The 21874-nt window shown below is 41.4% G+C and overlaps 1 protein-coding gene across 2 annotated transcripts; it reads right to left on the bottom strand.

Moving 5' to 3' along the window:
- Positions 1 to 232: 232 nt before the first annotated feature.
- LOC124033272 (ras-related protein Rab-3C-like) lies at positions 233 to 17056 on the bottom strand. Of its 2 annotated transcripts, none has more exons than XM_046345254.1 (5): positions 16999 to 17056; positions 11067 to 11279; positions 7768 to 7886; positions 3560 to 3684; positions 233 to 3244 (listed from the first exon to the last, which is right to left on the bottom strand). In XM_046345254.1, the coding sequence occupies exons 2-5, from the start codon at positions 11277 to 11279 to the stop codon at positions 3054 to 3056; spliced, it is 648 nt and encodes a 215-aa protein (XP_046201210.1). In that variant the 5' UTR covers positions 16999 to 17056; the 3' UTR covers positions 233 to 3053. The 2 variants fall into 2 exon arrangements, with proteins under 2 accessions (XP_046201210.1, XP_046201209.1); XM_046345253.1 differs by lacking the exon at positions 16999 to 17056 and adding an exon at positions 12263 to 12399.
- Between the last annotated feature and the right edge of the window lie 4818 nt (positions 17057 to 21874).

Raw genomic sequence — 21874 nt, 5'->3', positions numbered from 1 at the left:
TGTGATATGGCTATTTCCTCCTGGCTTGGCTTCCTCAGTGACTTCCCCCACTCACCACTACTGGATACCCTAGCCTCAACCCTTTCCTTGACCTCAACCTATGGTCATAGCCTTAACCTAATGCTGGGCATAGAAAATCATGTAAAACATGAACTTACCTGGTTTTTCCATTAGGAGGCATGCTTTCTCTAGAGATAGTGAGAGACCACAAAAAGACAATACACACATGACATGAATACAATTTGTTTATTTCCTATCATCTTAAACACATAGTTTGTACATTGCTTGCACTTGAAGGTACAAAACAACGTGGAATAGACGTTGAATTGACGTCTGTGCCCAGTGGGCTGAATAGTGGAGGTCATGAATATGCATAATCACAGATGAGGAAGTAGATGACAGGGAATTTGAATGTAGAGATGTTTGAGGTTTCAATCTCAGCAGGGTAATGGCTACTATTCATGTACAGGTAAATAATAATCTCACACAGACAACATCCTGTTGGAGTCGAGATATTTCCCTTTTTTATAACATAGACTTAATATCAGTACAGCATATGACATACCCTAATTTCTCTATCTTCCACAATACTGCATTTTGATGTATAGTACGAGTTCACCAACAGATAGCTAGCAGGAACAGTATATAGTGCATGAATACATCCATAGAAAAGGTACACGCATACAATAAGTAATAAACACCCATTACACTACTTCACCGCACTGCAAATCCCAGATAAAGCGCACGCACACACACACACACACACACACACACACACACACACACACACACACACACACACACACACACACACACACACACACACACACACACACACACACACACACACACACACACACACACACACACACACACACACACACACACACACACACACACACACACTCTTAGTGTGATGCTTGCAGTGCCATACAATACAACATCAGACCAGTCACTCAACTGCAGGTATACGGTACTAGAAGGACTATGTACAGAAATAAATTCCTAAAATATTGCACTTGTTGGCCCATTGCATCACACAGCCAAAGCTATGAAGATGCACTTAATTCTATATCTATAACATAGATAACATACACCCTTAGATATATAAATATAGATAATTCAATGTCTTCATGCTACTTTTCTTTTTTGAACCTTCCATTTTCAATGCAAAGACACGATGTAAAACAAACTACAGACAGTTTTTTTTGTTGGCACAATTACAGTTATCAAATGTTTTATGTACTTATTCCCCCATTATATGGTAGATTATCTTTACTGGGAGGTACAGGACTGTCACGACATCCTATATGTAAAGGACAATTTGCTTCAGCCAAGGATGGAGACAATAACAACGTGGTTCAAGGATGTGGAAAAGGTGCACTTTCTTAGGTATATGAAATATGGACACCATTCTCCCTAAAAATACTGTTTCGGAGAATATTGATGTTTATCCCGTCAGACAGACTCTATCATGGCTTCAGTATCCACCTGTCATAACATATCATATCTTGGCTGTGGTCATTTTTTATTTTCTTTCTCTTCGGGAAGTGGATACGAGGGAAGGGTCGGTTTGTAGTTTGGGTAAAGATAACTGTAATTGTCTGGGTAGAACAACATAACTTCGGGTTATTGGTTATCTGACAGCACACTTGTCAAACTTCTTAATAAGACTAGAAAAAGAGGATCTATTCAGTTTTGCAGAAATGTGGACACACTCATCAGATGGCATATCAGGACTACTAATACAAATGCACATGTACAGTATACAGTACTCACAGACACAATGTAGGATATTCATGAAGTATGAAATCAATGTGGCAGGTGACCATAAAGGAGAAGAGGCCATGTTGGAAATACTAAAAGGCCACATTTGTTTTTTATCCCAAGGTAGATGATTGAAATCTATCACACTGCCACACTCATTCACTCTTCCTAAAAACACACACACACACACACACACACACACACACACACACACACACACACACACACACACACACACACACACACACACACACACACACACACACACACACACACACACACACACACACCAAACAGAAATCAGCTACCATCTACCAGTTTGTCTACAGTACACGGAATATCTTTTGGCTTCGGCAGAAGACAATATGTAACACAAACATAATAAATGCATAACTAGATGGCTAAATAAATGAATGCACTGATTATAACTTTATCCCCTGCAAGTTTTAGGATGGTCAATAAAAACAGTGACAAAGCTCTGGGTTCTCCTAATAGAATTTGAATATTTGAAGTATTTGAAGCCAGTTGGAAGGCTACTGTGCAGTGCATGGACCACACGTTGAATTCTAACAGCCTTTACAAGCATCATTTTTAATGTTGTAAGGTAAGCTAAAGAGGATAATGGATGTTTGTAGTGTCATATCATTAGGCATCCTGTAAGGCCGACACAGACATACTCATCAGACATATTCAGACCATCTGTGTTTCTAGGTAAAAGTGTGAAGATCTGTACCTCAACACAGCTATAGAGGGACAGACATTTGATTGCGTGCCTGGTCACAGATCAGTGCTCTTGCCAACTCCATGTTTGACAATTCCATAAGGAGTTGTCAAGAGAACAGAAACAGTCTGCAGCCCTGGCTGATGTACGATGATAAAAGTGGTCAGATGACACATCAGAATACTACAAGACAGGGGTGCACAACTCCAGTCCGCAGTCCTGCTGAGTTTCCTTCCATCCTGGCACTTAACTGATGGACTACTGTCACTGATTGGCCAGAGAGTGCACCTACAGTATTTATACAAGTCAATCTCTGATTAAAAGGCAAGGAGGAAAATCTGCCTTTGCTGCAGCCATCCAGGACCTTAGTTGTGCACCCCTACTTTAAGACTACAGTTGAGTCACAAATGGCACCCTTTTTCCTATAAAGTACACAACCTTTGACCAGAGCCCTATGGGCCCTCGTCAAAAGTAGTGCATTATGTACGGAGAAGGGTGCCATTTAGGATGCAGCCTATATCTAAGGGACTGGGTATCTTCGAAACACAGGAAGCGGGAGGAGCCACTAACAGTTACAGGCGGACTGCTGGAGCGGCGGGGCGCTGTCTGTCAGTTTGGCGCTAGGTGTTCCCGTGGTAACGGCAGGATCAGTGTCCAGGCTCTCGGACATCCTGTCACAGATGATGTCAACGAGGCGTTCAAAGGTCTGCTTGACATTGATGTTGTCCTTGGCACTCGTTTCAAAGAACTCAAAACCTGCGGAGGGATAGCGAGGGAGAAGAGAGAAATAGTATATGAACATCGTAGATGTTGTTGACAAGAAGTTAATTTTCTACATTCAGAAATCTCTTGACAATGACTAAGTGAAAATGAAAGCCTGTCAAATACTGTACGTTATGTTTACAATAAGTCAATGAACTTACAAAAGCCCATGTAGGTACCGGTGCTGTGAATCAGAATGAGCTAACGGATTATAATGCTTCGTATCTGACTGTTGACCATTCGATGTGTTCATTATTTTATCTCTGCCACTATAAAGTGTCCCTGATCAATCAAATGATAGCAGCTCACCCAGTTGTTCTGCCAGCTGTCTCCCGCTGTCTGCAGCCACCACCCTCTCCTCCTCCATGTCACACTTGTTCCCAGCCAGCACCACCTGGGCGTTGTCCCAAGAATAGGTCTTAATCTGGGTCGACCTGCACACACACGCACACATACATATACAGAGAAGAAAACAGAGCACTGCATCTATCTACTAGAAGCTATAGGCGACAAGCTGATACAGTAAACAACATATCTCCTCCATCAAACCCAGGTTAACTACAGAACGGCGCTGACAGACACCGTCCGCCTGCTTCTAGCTCCTAGCTAGATTTTTTTGGTGTTCTGTCCATACTGTCTATACACACCATTTGTATGTACAGTGCATTCGGATATTATTCAGACCCCTTGACCTTTTCCACATTTTCTTACGTTAAAGCCTTATTCTAAAATGGATTAAATCATTTTTTTCCTTCATCAATCTACACACAATGTCCCATAATGACAAAGCAAAAACAGTTTTTAATACATTTTTGCAAATTTGAGTATTTCCTTTTTTACGTAAATATCACATTTACATAAGTATTCAGACCCTTTACTCAGTACTTTGTTGAAGCACCTTTGGCAGAGATTACAGCCTAGATTCTTCTTAGGTATGACGCTACAAGCTTGGCACACCTGTATTTGGGGAGTTTCTCCCATCCTCTCAAGCTTTGTCAGGTTGGATGGGGAGCGCCGCTGCACAGCTATTTTCAGGTCTCTCCAGCGATGTTAGATTGGGTTCAAGTCCAGGCTCTGGCTAGGCCACTTAAGGACATTCAGAGACTTCTCCCAAAGCCACTCTTACGTTGTCTTGGCTCTGTGTTTAGGGTTGTTGTCCTGTTGGAAGGTGAGCCTTTGCCACAGTCTGAGGTCCTGAGTGCTCTGGAGCAGGTTTTCATCAAGGATCTCTCTGTTATTTGTTCCGTTCATCTTTCCCTCGATCCTGACTAGTCTCTCTTGGTTTCATCAGACCAGATAATCTTGTTTCCCATGGTCAGAGAGTCTTTAGGTGCCTTTTAGAAAACTCCAAGCGGGCTGTCATGTGCCTTTTACTGATGAGTGGCTTCTGTCTAGCCACTCTACCATTAAAGGCCTGATTGGTGGAATGCTGCAGAGATTGTTGTCTGGAATGTTATCCCATCTCCACAGAGGAACTCTAGAGCTCTGTCAGAGTGACCATCAGGTTCTTGGTCACCTCCCTGACCAATGCCCTTTTCTAGAGCTGCCTGGCGGGCAGCTCTAGAAAGAGTCTTGGTGGTTCCAAACTTCTTCCATTTAAGAATGATGGAGGCCACTGTGTTCTTGGGGACCTTCAATGCTGCAGAGTTTTTTTGGTACCCTTCCCCAGACCTGTGCCTCGACACAATCCTGTCTTGGAGCTCTACGGACAATTCCTTCAACCTCAAGGCTTGGATTTTTCTCTGACATGCACTGTCAACTGTGGGACCTTATATAGACAGGTGTGTGCCTTTCCAAATCATGTCCAATCAATTGAATTTACCACAGTTGGACTCCAATCAAGTTGTAGAAATATCTCAAGGGTGATCAATGGGAAAAGGATGCACCTGAGCTCAATTTCAAGTCTCATAGCAAAGCATCTGAATACTTATGTAAATAAAGTATTTCAGTTTTTTTTGTTATACATTGGCAAAAATGTCTCTAAACCTGTGGAGAAAGGGAAGGGGTCTGAATACTTTACGAATGCACTGTATAATTATATTCCAGACTCTGCCATTGCTCGTTCTAATGTTTCTTAATTTAGTTTCTTGTTTTTAACTTTTTGTATTATGTATGTATTGTTATTGTATTTCTAAGTTTTACTGCACTGTTGGACTGTAGTGACTGGTGATATGAGTTCAGATGTAGATCAATTCACATCTGACTATTGATATTATTCACAGTGACATCCTGGTCAAAAACAGCGGCTCTGAAATATGGTTTTTGTGCTGAATGTTTATAATCTATCTCTAGTCTAGCCTATATTTAATGGCGAAATGATTACCGATATCTATGTTTATCTCTCACAATTATTCGTTTTGTGTTTCAATGGCCAATAACCAAGAGAGGAGAGAAGCAGCAGTGTCTAGTGCCCAGCGTGACTCTGGCACTGTCAGGAGACAACTGCGTCACACACAGGAAATGAGTGTGAGTTTAGAACAGGAGCTCATTCATACACATCCTGGCAGGGATGGAAAACATGCATCTTTACCCCCAACCTTCTAACCAGGACGAATAATGGAAAATAATCATGGAATAAAAGCCTACCATAAGAAGTCTGTTCAGGTCCTTAATTCAGAATAATAAATATACATATGTATCATGCTTTGTAACATCCCATGACCCTTACGTGGATGATGCAACAACAAAATATATATATATACAGTATATCACAAAAGTGAGTACACCCCTCACATTTTTGTAAATATTTGAGTATATCTTTTTTGTAGAAATGACACTTTGCTACAAAGTAAAGTAGTGAGTGTACAGCTTGTATAACAGTGTACATTTGCTGTCCCCTCAAATTAACTCAACACACTTTTCCTTCCATACAATATTGCTCAAATAAAAAGCAAACCTGGTTTCAAAATACAAATAAAGCAACACCTCACGGCACAACGCCTCTCCCCTATTTGACCTAGATAGTTTGTGTGTAGGCATTGATACGTAAGATACCTGTGCCTTTTTTTAAAATGTATGCAGTTCTGTCCTTGAGCTGTTGTTGTCTATTAATGTTCTGTATTATGTCATGTTTCATGTTCTGTGTGAATCCCAGGAAGAGCAGCTGCTGATATTACAACAGCTAATGGGGATCCTAATCAAATACCAAATATATAGTCTCATAAGTAATTATAGCTAATGATATTTAAAACATCATACATGGTTTCATTACCACTTATCAGTTATTATGGATGCTTATAGTCAGTTATAACACATTATAAAGGATGTTATAAAGCATTATATGTATGTACTTCATAGAAAGTGTTAACTAATAAAGTATGTTTGTGCTCTGTCACTGCTATGGCTTTAGTGAACAAGCTCACTGATTTGAACAGCGCCAAGATAATAACAGTCATTAGCTGACTGGTATCAAGACTTCAGAATAGAGCAGTTCATGACTCTACAGTAGCTGCTGTTCAATTTGATTGCATTGCAATGTCTCATACAGAGAGCCTGTTAAATAAATGTGTTTTCTTCCTTTCTTAGCAGTTAGTCATCCGACAGTACATCAGCGCGTTGCCGTAGTGATCGCGAGCGCCCCTTTCCTCTCTGTGCTCCCATAATCCTGTTGGGCCGTGAGGGTGAGATAAGGCTATAGCAGTGAGCTGTAATTATGCTACAGAGAGGGAGGGGTCACACCGTCTGGCCACAACACCTGGATCTACACAACCAAAGGGGACAGAGATGTTTAACCTGTCTACTTTCTACAAAGATGCCCTACTCAACTACCAACACTAGGGTTGATGTGACACGTCCATTCTGTACACAAAAGAGGACATGGTAGTCAAAATCACTTTCTCTCTACACAATTGAGAAAACATTTTTATTTTTGTTTCACAGTGAGACATTTAATCGTTTTGTCAAGTGCATCCATCAAAACATTATTTTTCTTAAACTATTCTGGTAGAATACAGAACAAGGTTCCAGTAGTGTAGGTATTCAGTATTCAGATGGAAATAGATTTTGTGGCTCACAAAGACAGTGATTCGTGACTTTGCCTGGCCTACCCAGGGACCCCCCCCCCCCCCCCACACACACACACACAGATGGGCCAGTGGCTCTCTGAGAACAAGCGCTCTAATCAATACGCTTAGATAAGGAGATACTGACAGAGATGAAGGTCAGCTATTTGGGTCTGTTTCTTCACAGGGAGAACTCCTCTACTCATCCTGTCTCAATACAACCCAACAACACACTGTTGTCCCTAAAGATATGTAGTCTTTCTGAGAATCTTGTGTTAAGATATACAGTATGTAAACAATACTTAAAACAAAACATGTCATCTGAAGTTGCTTCCTTCCCTCATGTATTTCATGACACATGATATACTGACAAAATTGCAGTCCTTCCAACGTGCTGATAAAAGCTGTTAATGCTGTGACACGTACTGGTTTTCAATTATATAATCAACTGTGCTATTTAACACAAATGTTCCTCCAAGAGAGGATGAAAATGTGTTGTACCCCAGTAGAACTCACCAGTCCTGCACACAATGGAAGGACTCCTCGTTGGTGATGTCATACATTAGGATGAAGCCCATGGCTCCCCGGTAGTATGCAGTGGTGATCGTCCGGTACCGCTCCTGTCCCGCTGTGTCCTGGAGAGAGATACAGAACATTGTTGTTGCTGGTCACAAACACACACACACACACACACACACACACACACACACACACACACACACACACACACACACACACACACACACACACACACACACACACACACACACACACACACACACACACACACACACACACACACACACACACACACACACACAGTAAGTCACACAGAAAATCCCCCATCCATGTATGTATTTATTCTGGACTGGTTTGGCTAGCTGTGATGATCATGTATCCTACATCGCCGGCTGGTTTGGCTAGCTGTGATGATCATGTATCCTGCATCGCCGGCTGGTTTGGCTAGCTGTGATGATCATGTATCCTGCATCGCCGGCTGGTTTGGCTAGCTGTGATGATCATGTATCCTGCATCGCCGGCTGGTTTGGCTAGCTGTGATGATCATGTATCCTGCATCGCCGGCTGGTTTGGCTAGCTGTGATGATCATGTATCCTGCATCGCCGGCTGGTTTGGCTAGCTGTGATGATCATGTATCCTGCATCGCCGGCTGGTTTGGCTAGCTGTGATGATCATGTATCCTGCATCGCCGGCTAGTTTGGCTAGCTGTGATGATCATGTATCCTGCATCGCCGGCTGGTTTGGCTAGCTGTGATGATCATGTATCCTGCATCGCCGGCTGGTTTGTCTAGCTGTGATGACCATGTATCCTGCATCGCCGGCTGGTTTGGCTAGCTGTGATGATCATGTATCCTGCATCGCCGGCTGGTTTGGCTAGCTGTGATGATCATGTATCCTGCATCGCCGGCTGGTTTGGCTAGCTGTGATGATCATGTATCCTGCATCGCCGGCTGGTTTGGCTAGCTGTGACGATCATGTATCCTGCATCGCCGGCTGGTTTGGCTAGCTGTGATGGTCATGTATCCTGCATCGCCGGCTGGTTTGTCTAGCTGTGATGATCATGTATCCTGCATCGCCGGCTGGTTTGGCTAGCTGTGATGGTCATGTATCCTGCATCGCCGGCTGGTTTGGCTAGCTGTGACGGTCATGTATCCTGCATCGCCGGCTGGTTTGGCGAGCTGTGATGATCATGGCGGTCATTATCTATTCACAAATTCTAGAGGTTCAAGTCTCCCCAGTAAATGAATAATGCACTATGATCAATAAATCAAATAATCCAAATCCCTCTCCTTGCCTGCAGGGCCCATCCCAAACAGAGCAATTGATACAAGCACAACAGGGTGTCTGGTGATGTCTCCACACCCCATGGGAAGCAGACCATTGATCCCATATACCGTAGCTAACCATTGAAATAGAGAGACATTTCCGACGCCATGCTGATTAGTCACTGTGGTGGCTGAGACCTACTGGCCATATTATACTGATTATGTCATGTCTATGGGTTTTTACAATAAACCTCTTGTATAGGGGCACTCAGCAGTGTGCTATTTCCACTGCGAGGCCAAACAGTGCTGGGTTACATTAGCTACAGAGAGAGGCCTGCTCTGCTCTCTCTGTGAATATGGCTATAATTGTGTCTGTGTGGTAGCCAACGGACATCTCTGACCTTCAAAAGCACACACAGCTCAGAGGCTGTCTACCTCAATCTCCCTCATACAGCAGCTGGGCTGAGCAATGGAAACCCACAAATATACACAGTAAAGCACCTGCATGCAGATGTTCAGGTGTGTGTGTCTATATATTAGTGCGAACAATGAACTGTAGAATGTTTTTGTACAATACAATTCAGTAGAGGCCATAGCATTACCTACTTCTACATAATGTTTTTTAAGTACATTTCTTTATCATTTTTTTTTTATTATTATGAAAATGGTTCTCTTTTTTTTGCAGACTGTGACATTGCTTAACATTAAACATTCATCTTCTAGACAATGCTTTGACTGTTGACTTTCCTCTTGGCTGAATACTGAAGACATACTGTATGCATCCACACATTTCACTACCCTATCGATTCAGGGCCAAGTGCTTGCCAATGATTAATTTCATCTTGGGGCTATTTGAGTGGGCAGCTTTGCTTGTTCTGAGGCTAAAAGACACAGCGAGACAGAAAAATCCTGCTGAGTCCAATGAACAGGAGCTCCATTTGAAACGAATTGACTGAGTTTTATTTAATCATCGCCATGGCACCACAGAGCAGTTTACACTGTGAATAAGCCCAACAAATGGACAGAATCTTTAGTACAGTCCGTGAAGACTGACAATAGGCCATCTTATTTGAATCTTACTGGTAAATTTGAGCGCACTGTGGCTCATCGGGAATAGTACAATGCCCAAACAGTCCAATTAGACAACCTAGAGCTATTCAATTGAATGCTCTCTCTGGCAATCCTGCGTCTGTTAGAACCCGCTTGTTTTTTCTTAACTGACAAAAACCCATTACCCTTATTACTCACTAATTAAACTGTTTACATTCAACCCTCAGCTGATTAACTGCTACAATCCTGTCTGGGACCAATGAATTGGTGGAACAGACAGTAAATATGACAGCGAACAGCATTGCCTCTCTAGGAAAGAGAGAGAGCGGGTGTTTGGAGGAAGCATTGCTTTGAATTGTCACCTTAGCAATCTCAGAGGTGCTCAGAAACAAACTCCTTCAACTCCAAATCTCCTAATAAAAAAAAGCTGTTGGCGAGGTCGGACACACACAGGAGGAGAACACAGTCTGAGAGGAGTGTTGTTCAGTGATCCATACACATCCATCTGCCTCTGTTCTCTACACTGCCCTGCCTCGCGTTCCATCACGGTAGGCCTTGCTCCTACATCTTAGCAGCACAATCCAACTCAAATGTTTCATGTCAAATGTCACATTTAATGTTATTGTGACTGGATCCTAGTCTGCATGTTGGCTTTTAGAAATCTATAACAACGTAGAAAGGCAGGGGGGTTGAAAGTGATTTATAAGCCCCAATCCCTTAAAGCTTGAAACGATACTGCCTTCTACAATGTTATAGACTTCTAACAGCCAATGTGCAGACTAACCTGTGACAGGTTGTGACTAGATGCACACTTGTAGTTAAACTTAACAAACATACATTTGGGGGATATATAAGGCAAATACTGCAATTGAATGAATAGCTCATATTTGTGCACACTGTAGTTGAACAGCTTCACTTACAATACACTAGACATTATCTATCACAATAGTGAGTACCCCTGACTCTAGCGACAGACCTACCCAGATCTGCAGTTTAATCCTCTTGTCGTTCTTGTAGACGGTCTTGACTTTGAAGTCAATGCCCACGGTGCTGACGAAGGCTGAGGTGAAGGCGTCGTCAGCGTAGCGGAACAAGAAGGAGGTTTTACCCACGCTGCTGTTGCCAATGATCAGCAGCTTGAACATGTAGTCAAAGTTCTGATCCCCGCCCTCCTTCCCTTGAGTGGCAGCCATCTGGAAAGACCAGGAGTCACAGTGCCAAAGGTTATGAGAAACATGAAATCAACTCAGTGGAATTAGAAATGTCACTCTAAGGTTTAGATATGTTGCATGGAAGACGGATGTCACAGACGTGTAAGAGAAGAATATATTATTAAAATGATCACACGCAAACACACCAGCCTCTGAGATTGGTGTTAAAAGCATACAGACTGTGTCTGATGGCAGATGGCTGTGTTGGATAAACAAAAAGAGCATTACACACCCTGGGGTTGGTGAAGAGTCCACCTGTGTTCTACATCTTCACATATGTGTGCCTGCCAATGGACATTAGTCAGATCCTTCCCAAGCAATCTATACCATACCCAGCAGGGTGTGGAAGGTGTATGATCAATTAGGCTTGGATTTATCAATGGTTATGCCAATCCATTCAACAATCAAACAATTATTGACAAAAAATAAATGTGGAATGTTTCATCTTTCTTGAGAAATTCGTCTGCATTTGTCAGCATTCTATATAAATAGAACTGGGCTACAGCAGACATCTTTGTTCCTAGTAGCCTAAATGTTTTCACTGTGCATCAGCAATTTGCCATTTCAAGCATGTGCCTGTTCTGTTAATAAACGGAGAAGGATTATTTCGGTTTTACATCAAGCAAGCCTAAACTGCACTATTAACAACACTGTACTGTCTATGTACAATGTTTCATAAACCAAATGTCCTATTACCGATAACAATCATCTAGAAATACATGGGCACTGCATTTGAGGTGTTTTATGTGCTAATTCCATTTAGAAATGTTATGAGGACGACGAAAATACACTATTCCATTTTGCTACACAAACGTAGGCTAGTTCTCGGAAATTGGATAAAACCTTGCAGAATTTTGGAACATCAGAAATACAGCTTAGAATCAAGTTCTTTGCGGAATTCTATAACAGTCTAGTAAAAAATTGACATGATGCAGAAAAAATATTTTAAATCATAGCAAACCAACCTGCGTCGAAGGCACGAATGTCAGTCAGTGGCTTTTTCTGTTTTTATACAAATGTTTTACTGTAGAAGACGGTTCGGTTTGATGCTCGACAATTTCAGCACCTGGGAGCTGTCCCTGTGTTCCGAAGCTGAACTGTCCGGCCCAAGCGCGCGCCAGTGTTCGTTCGTTGTAGAGCGTAGTAAGCGCATTCGACGTCAAAGTTCACAATATGGAGCTTGTAGTCTTTATAATTCCAAAAGGGTGACTGCATTATTCAGCATGCAACACAGTCACTTTGACAACATTCATTTTGACAACTCCAGACTATAATATTTTTCAAAAATGTATATTTTTGTGAACATTTTCATTCATCTAATAATGTATTTTGACAATTATACAATTTCCTCTGTGGCATTACCAAAAAAATATGCTTGCTCTTAGAAAAGACAATATAACATTTCAGAAATGTAAAGCACAATTACAATGTGCATTTAGCCTAAATTAATTTGTTCAATGTAGCCTAATGATGATGTGTGTTGAGTCATTCTGAAGTCAACGGGCTTCATCTAGGTACCATATGACTATGGGAACTGCAATACTTGGAGGGGGGATATGAGATAATGTGGGAAATATTTTGCTATTGTCGTACAAGCTTGGATTCTGCACCTCTCATCTCAGCACCACACACACAGGATGCTGAGACTGAAGCTACAGTAATAGGGGCTGCAGGGTAGCCTAGTGGTTAGAGTGTTGGACTAGTAACCGGAAGGTTGCAAGTTCAAACCCCCGAGCTGACAAAGTACAAATCTGTCGTTCTGCCCCTGAACAGGCAGTTAACCCACTGTTCCTAGGCCGTCATTGAAAATAAGAATTTGTTCTTAACTGACTTGCCTGGTTAAATAAAGATAAAATAAATAGATGCCAAACACTGGTGTAGATTAAACCTGGTCCTGACCTGGACCAAAATGTACTTCCAATGGGAATTCTCCATTAAGACAGTCCAGGTCCATGCTGGGAAACCAGCCCTTATTAAACAGGCCCTAGAAAAGTAGATTATATTCTTTGTATAGGTATAAAATACAACATTTTATTCAGACATTAATTGTGACGAATACAAACATAGGGGTTATTAACCTGTTGGATCGCACCACAAATGCTTAAAAGATAGCATTTGGAGACAGTGGCCAGATAAACAAAACCAAAGCATGGATTGCTGTTTTGTGAGACTTTTTTTCAGTTCTTGGTAAGATTTCACATTTGTAGCTATTTCTGTCACTCCACCTACTGTTACGAATAGGAATGAATACCATTCCGTTTTAAAATAAGCCTACATTGAAATTCAAAGTTACTGAGACATGGTATTTGGGACCTGGAAATCTAAACACACACACTATGCAATATTTAATAATATATCATCCTAGTCAACATTTCACTCAGCCCATTATCATCTGTGACAGGCTCCCATGGCTGCTGTTCTGGACTACTGGACCACACCTGTTCTCTGTTGCTATTTCTGATCTGACTAGCCTGAGTGTCAGTCTGTTTGTGCTTTCATGCCAACTACTTGGCACTCATTGCCATGCCAAACAATGCCAGCAATGTTCGAGGACCAGTCTATCACATTATTACTGTTGTGATCAACTAGACACCACCTGTCTTCTGTGTTGACATTTCTTACAGTCCTGAGGGGAAAAAAACATGCTGGGAGGAATCAGATTGTCAGATTAGTCTTTAAATTAAAGTCACAATAACTTTCTGTATTTTACACATGCCATTGTGAATATAAATATGACCGTTAAGTCTCGCATGTTGCCCTATGGTCTACATCTAAACAAATTGTGTTATGTCAAATAGAATTGTTTAAATCAATATATCTGATTAAAATGTTGGAATAGTTCACGCAAATTACAAAATGACATAATGGTTACCTTGCCCTGTAAGCAGTCTATGGACAAGGTATGAAAGCAATCCATTCTTTGGTTTAGTTTCTCTGGCACTGTTTACAAATGCTAACGTTTTAGCATTCGTGGCACAAATCCCAGTCAAGTCATGGGACCGATATTTAGCATTTTGCACGCGTCATGCTCAAATCATTTGTAAATTACTTTGTTGAGCTTCACCATCAATTTGCGATACTTGCGGGTGATTTGGACATGATGCACAAACAATTATAATATCGGTACCATGACTTGAATGGGATTTGTGCCACAAAAGCTAAAACGTTAGAATTTGGAAACAGTACCATGGAAATAAAACGAAAGCATGGATTGCTATCAGGCCTTGTCCATAGACTGCTTACAGGGCAAGGAAACCAATGTGTAATTTTGAAATTTGGTTCAACTATCCCTTTAACGACTTCCAGACACACCAGAAAAGGTATATAATCGGAGAGACAGTTGTTGTCCACCTCAGTTATGGAAAGTACATTACCTATCCATGTACCGGGAAACGGATTTGATTGGGTATGTTAATGATTCATCTCCTGGCAGGAATGAAGCCTTTGGCCGTTTTGTTTATAGTGCATAATTAATGAGAAATTGGGTTGTTTGATTGGTATCCACTGACCGTTTGGATTGCTGCTTGAAAGGGGGCGACTGAAGTAGGTCACAGTTGCAAAGCCTCATGTGCTCGTTTTACTCAATTCTAGGATATTTGTACTTACTGTGCAACATTTGTGCAAATATCTTATAAAGTAACCGATCGGATCAACTTGCATTTCGTTTAATATTACAGCACATGTTTTCTCGTCTCCAAATATTTCTGCAAATGTGTATGTTCTATAAAACATACGGCTTACAGAACCAAAGTGCATAAAACGATGTGGCAAATATCTTGCGTAATATCCACTCACCAAAATTAATAGAGGCATCGATATAGTAGCACGTTCTCTTTGCACAATTATTTGAAAAGGTTTTGATGACGGAAGTTTCATAAATAGAACTTTTCTATTTAGTACTCTGCACGATAATAGTGCCGTGGCACCCTCTGCTGGGGGCTTGAGTTCTTGCATGTCTAGATATTGAATTACAGTATTACATTTCGATGCCTATGACAAGTTGCAAATGTCATTATTAGAGGAGCTCCATTTGCAATGCTTTACAAATATTTGGAATACCTGTAAAAACCTTTTGTTCAGGTATTTGTTCATGATTGTGTCAAAATGTTAAAAAATAGCAAGACATTAAGCCTATCCCTGTCTACCTTACTTTTGCCTCTGCTGTTTTGGTTGGCCTAAAGTACTAATATGGATGCTAACCACTGTTTAATGTAGCCTAATAGAGAGTTTATCATGGAGGACTCCACAGAATTCATCCTCCAGGACCAAGGCTCCAGAACGGTCCATGGCAGTAAGGACTACCCCATCCTGACAGCCTCCACTGGGGCTTTGCTCGCTGGCCTCTACGGGATGTGGACTATGTTTTCCCTTCCTGACTTCTGCAAAGTACCAAGAAGACTCAAGGTATGTCTCATTCACACGAATGTGCTCAGGCCCCTATAACTGTACAGTGAAATCAATAAACAATGCTTTGCTGCTTGTCTTGGAGTGCTTTATCTGTGTTCCATGATGCCTTCAAAAGAAGAATGGAGCTTATGTGGTAAGTCAAATATTTGTAGAACACACAATTGGTAAGTTAAATACACTGAGTGTACAAAACATTAGGAACACCTTCCTAATAATGAGTTGCACCCCCTGTTGCCCTCAGAACAGCTTCAATTCGTCGGGGCATGGACTCTGTAAGGTGTCGAAATCGTTCCACAGAGATGCTGGACCATGTTAACTTCAATGCTTTCCACAGTTGTGTCAAGATTGTTTAATGTCCTTTGGGTGGTGGACCATTCTTGATACGCACAGGAAACTGTTGAGCGTGAAAAACCCAGAAGCGTTGCAGTTCTTGACACACTCAAACCAGTGCGCCTGGCACCTACTACTATACCCGTTCAAAGGCTTAAATATTTTGTCTTGCCCATTCACGCTCTGAATCGCACACATACACAATCCATCTCAATTGTCTCAAGGCTTAAAAATCCTTATTTAACCTGTCTCCTTCCCTTCATCTACACTGATTGAAGTGGATGTAACAGGTGACATCAATAAGGGATCATAGCTTTCACCTGGATTCCCCTGGTCAGTCTGTCATAGAAAGAGCGGGTGTTCCTAATGTTTTGTTCATTCAGTGTATATAAATAATCAATGAGGGTTCTATGCGTTCTATGGAAAATAATGACGCGCTTGCCGAGTGGAACAAACCATCCACGGAGTTGCATTCTTTTTCAGAGAAAGCATAGAGCCCCGAGTTGAATATCCCTTTTATACCATCGCTATAATTCAACACATTTTCCCCTAGAAATGTGTTCACTTGCACATCCACTGAAGCTACAGTAGTTGCCTTGGTTACCAAAAAAACTTGCTAGCTTAGCTAACCAAACCATCAGTCATAGCTTGCTATTATAAGGTGACCAGATTTCTGAAATGAAAACCGGGGACATTTCCACAGCTAAATCATATTCTTCTTGGGAAGGCTCTACCTTCTTGAAGAATGTGGGGACAGAAGGCATACCAACACGGGCAATCAGAGAGGCTTTATGCTTTTTCGTTCTACCACTGCCGTTCTTCCCCCACTGCCGATTGAAAAAGAGGAATTACAAAGGGTGCAGTGAACCATTCTAGCGTCTTGACCTGAGCGTAATAAATGGAAATTCTCTCATCATGTTGTCATTAAAATAGCATTTCCGTTTCTGGGAAAGAGCCATTGTACCTCTTGTCTGCTCTTCTTCACTCTCCTTGTGTCACTCTTCTTACTCTCTTAACCTTTTCTTCTTCTCCAATCTTTCTCCACTCATCTTCCTGATCTTTCTTCCTTTCCTTCTCTTCACCTTTCCAACTCACTCTTCCACACTCTCCTCGCTTCACTCTTTTTACTCCCTTAATTTTTCCTTCTCCAATCTTTAATAATAAATAGTACACTATTAGATAAAATACTTTGTTTAACAGATTCCCATTGCTTGCCTCATTTTTGTATTTTATCTAAAAAGAAAATGGTTTGCAATAATACATTGGCAGGCTCTGTAATCATATATTTTACCTTTCCTCCTCTTATCTCTTCTTCCTCTCCTTCCTCTCCACTCTCTAACAGAAAACATTATGCTAATGTTATCCATGAAAATGTCTAAATATATTTTCACACTACTTATAATGCCAAACCATTAAAATTGTAATCTACAAATAAATATTCTCATAATTAATTGTGCATGAATTTAATATAATCATATTTTCATAATAGCCCGTCCACTGCATTTTTACGTGAACGTTTTTTTAAAACCTAGTTACCATGACAGTAGCTGGCTAACCTAGCTAGATAACTTAGTCGACATAGCTAATGTTAGCTAGCATAACCTATTTAAAACCTTATAAAGCAGAGCATCTATCTATATAATAAATTGTGACATTATAACATCATTAGCTAGTATCTCAAACAAGTGTAACTTTGTTTGTTTGTGGTGATATTGTGGATTCACTTGACACTTGCTAGCTTCTGGCCGAGTTTTCCACGGCAGTTTTCTGTAAAACTAGCGTGAGCAAGTAATTAGTAGAAGAAGAGTGAGTGAAGCTACCATAGCGAGCAGCCCCCTCTGCTGGACGAAACAAGCACAACGCGATTGAGACGTCAACCGGTAGGCTCTGTTGCCCGGTCTTGACACGTATAATATTATTTCACTTTGCAGTCTGTTTTTAACGCATAGTTAAAAACGGGGACAGCTCCAGCCGGGGACACCCTATAATTCTGAAAATCGAATTCAGCAATGCCAATAATGCCAATAACCCCGTTTCCTAGACTGAGGGCCAGTCTGTTTGTGCTATCCTGCCAACTCCTTGTCAATCATTGTCCTGTTTGGCTTGACAATCAGCAATGGAGTTGGCACGAGCAGAAACAGATCTAGGACCAGGCTACCCATCTCTGCCTCTTGTATACATTTCATTTGTTGATCTATTGAACAATCAGTAGCGACACATCTTTCAGGGCAGGTGGGGCACCCCCCCCCCACCTGTTTAGCTTCTCTTTTTTGGGGGTGCCTGTTTTGCATGTTATTTTGACATTAATACGTGTCAAATATCAGTTTGCAAACAATGTAAAATAATTAATACAAAATCTTTGAGTTAAAGGTGCATACTTGGTCTCTTTTTTGCTTTGCTTTCTTGAGTAAGGCAGCTCCAAAATGCAGGTGTTTCAGCCTAACTCAGTGCTTTCTGTGGTGGTGGAGAAGCCAGCGGAAAATACGGAGTTTAAGGGTTTGGTAATGTTCTCTAGTTGCACCGTGATTGGCTCAGTGTTCTGTCACTGCAAAATCTACGGATAGAGCTCGAAAATTCCAGCCCCTTGGGTGCTACCATAGAGTTACATTAGAAGTACCCATCCAAGAAGGCTCAAGGTCATTGGCCACAGATAAAATGACGTCAAATCACGTTATATCTATCATAGCTTTGATTGGACTGATCATGTCAACATCATACTTTCAAAATCTTAGCGAGCAAGCTATCATCATGAATCGACTCAATAATCTATTGAGAAATCCTTTTCAATCCTTGTCATATGAAGATAAATAATGAAATAATAATGAAAAGAAAAATGTATCTGTGCTCATTGACCATTGGATGTAAACATTACACAACACTGAGTGGTTTGGAAGCCTGGTATTCAGTGGAGTAGGTGTGTGGTCTAAGTCTGGGTTTAAGGGTCTCTTTTCCAAGCTTAAAAGGATAAACATTCAACATTGGCCATGCTGTCAATCCATGACTTCTGTCTCGCTCAAACAACTCGAAATTCGGAACTGACAAATCTCAGACTTCAGTGAGTTCAAGACAACTGGGAACTCTGAAAAAACTAGCTCCGACAGGAAAATACATTTTGAACAGTCATCAAACTCGGAACCGCAAGTCGGGAACTCGGGCCTCTTTCTAAAGCTCCGACCTGAAGATCATTGATATCATCATGATTCGACCTTGTTTTTTTTTAGAGTTCCCAGTTGTCTTGAATGCACCATAAATCCAGGGAATTCCAGACTTTGATGACAAAGTTTGATGACAACATTTTCCCACGAAGGACCGCCACGCCACCATCCTGTTCAAGTGAGCACAGCACAACAAGGTGAGTCCAAAAATGTGCTACTGCATAAATTATGTGATATGCCAGGTAGATATGTATACTGTAGCTAAGAAAGTAATATTAAGTGTATGTTTTGTAGTAAGATGTTAGTAGCCCATGTGCATAACCCTAATCATTTGGTCCCTTATCCCCTCATCATTTAGCCTACTGTTCTGACTTGGTGGTGCACATGTTGAATATTGAATATTGTAATAGCTTTCATTGTCTGCTTATATGCCCCCTTAATTTATCCCACGGTTCTGACTTGGTGTACCTGGCAAATACTGTAAAAACGGCCCATGTTTTGAATTCTGTTGCTGTACATTTCAAAAGTGCTGAACAAATAGTTAAATGGACTACTTCCATCCTAGCTCGCTCATTAATGTCTTAATCGAAATTACAGATTACATCTTATCCGCCCGTCGTCCTCTTATGCCATAGTTTGTACATTTCAATTGTCAGTAGAAACCACATTTGTTTAAGCAAGTCAGCCTTATCAGCTGTTTTTTTAAAGGCAGTAAATGTGGCTGAATGAACTGTTTTGCCGCCAGAGAAGGCTCTGCTGATAGCCATGTGTAGCAGCGGTAAGGTGTTGGGACTCTGCTGTTGGGCAGCTTTATGTAGGCCCTAACAGTTTGTGGACACTGTTTGTCACCATTATAGTGCAATTCATGTATTGGTTAGTGTTGTGTTGTGTAGTAATTTTGCTGGCATGCGTCTAAAAAATGTTTTGCCTCAACAAGATTTACATGCAAAAAACACTCTTGTGAACAACATATAAAGGGTGAGGTGCATTCCTCAAATGTAGAGGAAATGTATTATAAACATGTCCTTACACTGTGATTAAACCAGATATCATATACTGTATGTCCTCATAGGACATATGCAGAGCATTGGGAAAAAATTGTAAATAAGTCTCCCCCACTGTGATGTGAATGTAAGGTTGCAAACTGTTGAAACTGTGAAATAAATTAATACAATTCTATGTTCTGGATGTTGTTGTCAGCTGGGTTATTGTCTTAGAAAATGTCCATTCTATAGGCCTACTCATTTTCACTTCCACTGAGTTCATACAGGAGGATACTATGGAAAATGCTTGAAGAGCAATAGTTATCCAAGCTGATCACTGAACTGGCCAGTGCACAGTCATATAGAGGTCAGTGTATGACATAGAGCCCAGCATTTGGCTGACTTCATACCATCCCTACTCGAACTAAAAAGGCACATTAATTGAATTGTGTTTCCACGTGTCACACAGACAGGAGAGAGCAGAGGAACAGTAGTAGGCCAGTGAGGGAAGCATGGATACATAGTGTGTAGCTGAGCCACCTGCTCAATCTGGAGATCTGAGAGTGCACCAGAGAATACATACAGGAGACAGACCTTATTGCTGTGATCAATGTGGGAAGAGTTTTGCCCAATCTGGAGCGCTGACAGTGCACCAGAGAATACACACAGCCGAGAAACCTTATAGCTGTAGTCAATGTGGGAACAGTTTTGTTGCATCAAGAACTCTAGGTGGTCCTTCTGTAGCTCAGTTGGTAGAGCATGGTGCTTGTAACGCCAGGGTAGTGGGTTCGATCCCCGGGACCACCCATACGTAGAATGTATGCACACATGTCTGTAAGTCGCTTTGGATAAAAGCGTCTGCTAAATGGCATATATTATTATTATTATTATTATTATTATTATCTGTGCGTTATATGATCACATTGACCCAGGCTCCCTGTAGTGGGTTGTGTCTCTTCTCAGAAAAGTCACTTTCTGGTTTCCAAATGGGACCCTATTTCCTCCATAGTGCACTACTTTTGGCCTGTAATGCATTATTAGAAAATAGGGGGTCATTTGGGACGCACTAACCTTTCCACCCCCTGTGACTGCTTCTGTCTCCTGACTAACAGGGGGTAGACACGCACGTAGGATGTGCAAAGCCCCCATCTCCTCCCCATCCAAAGACCAGGAGCTGGCTAAAGCATCCAAGCAAGGACTATGGTAATCTGCTCTGACATTCTGTCAGATCCTAAATACTGTATTTCAACCCGGAGGACTGTAAAACCACCAGATGGTGCTAGAGACTCTAATTAAGATTAGAGTGGCAGAGAGCCATAGATGTATTCATTTTTTAATACATTTTTATTTTACAGTTTTTGATCCATAGTAGTTTTCATTTACACTCACAGCTTTGTAGCATTTCTATAAGATGTGGCAATGCATCTGATTTCACAACACATGTATTACTGCACATCATTTACAAAGCACATGATTTAATCATTCGTTTTTTATGACTAATTCACCATATACTAGGTTAGCCCCCCCCCCACCCCCAACCATGTATTGCTAGGGCAATAAGCAGCTGTGTGGGCGGGGGGGGGGGGGGCAGGACCGAGTTTGGGAACCCCTGATATAGAAGATTTTCACGCGTGACGTCAGAGAGCCAGGGCATGCGCTTCCATATAAACCCAAACACCCAGCCTCTCCAGACTGCATTCAG

The sequence above is a fragment of the Oncorhynchus gorbuscha genome, linkage group LG04 (genome assembly GCF_021184085.1).
Source record: "Oncorhynchus gorbuscha isolate QuinsamMale2020 ecotype Even-year linkage group LG04, OgorEven_v1.0, whole genome shotgun sequence".
In the NCBI taxonomy this organism is placed as follows: Eukaryota; Metazoa; Chordata; class Actinopteri; order Salmoniformes; family Salmonidae; genus Oncorhynchus; species Oncorhynchus gorbuscha.
Note: the sequence above shows the minus strand (reverse complement) of the source record. Positions and strands in the feature narration are given on the sequence as shown.

Coding starts and splice junctions, on each gene's coding strand:
- LOC124033272 (XM_046345254.1), bottom strand. CDS start 11,279: ATGGCTGCCACTCAAGGGAAGGAGGGCGGGGATCAGAACTTTGACTAC. Junction 7,887..11,066: donor GGATTAAACTGCAGATCTGG/GTAGGTCTGTCG, acceptor ATCTCTCTCCAG/GACACAGCGGGACAGGAGCG. Junction 3,245..3,559: donor ACAGCTGGCAGAACAACTGG/GTGAGCTGCTAT, acceptor ATCCCTCCGCAG/GTTTTGAGTTCTTTGAAACG.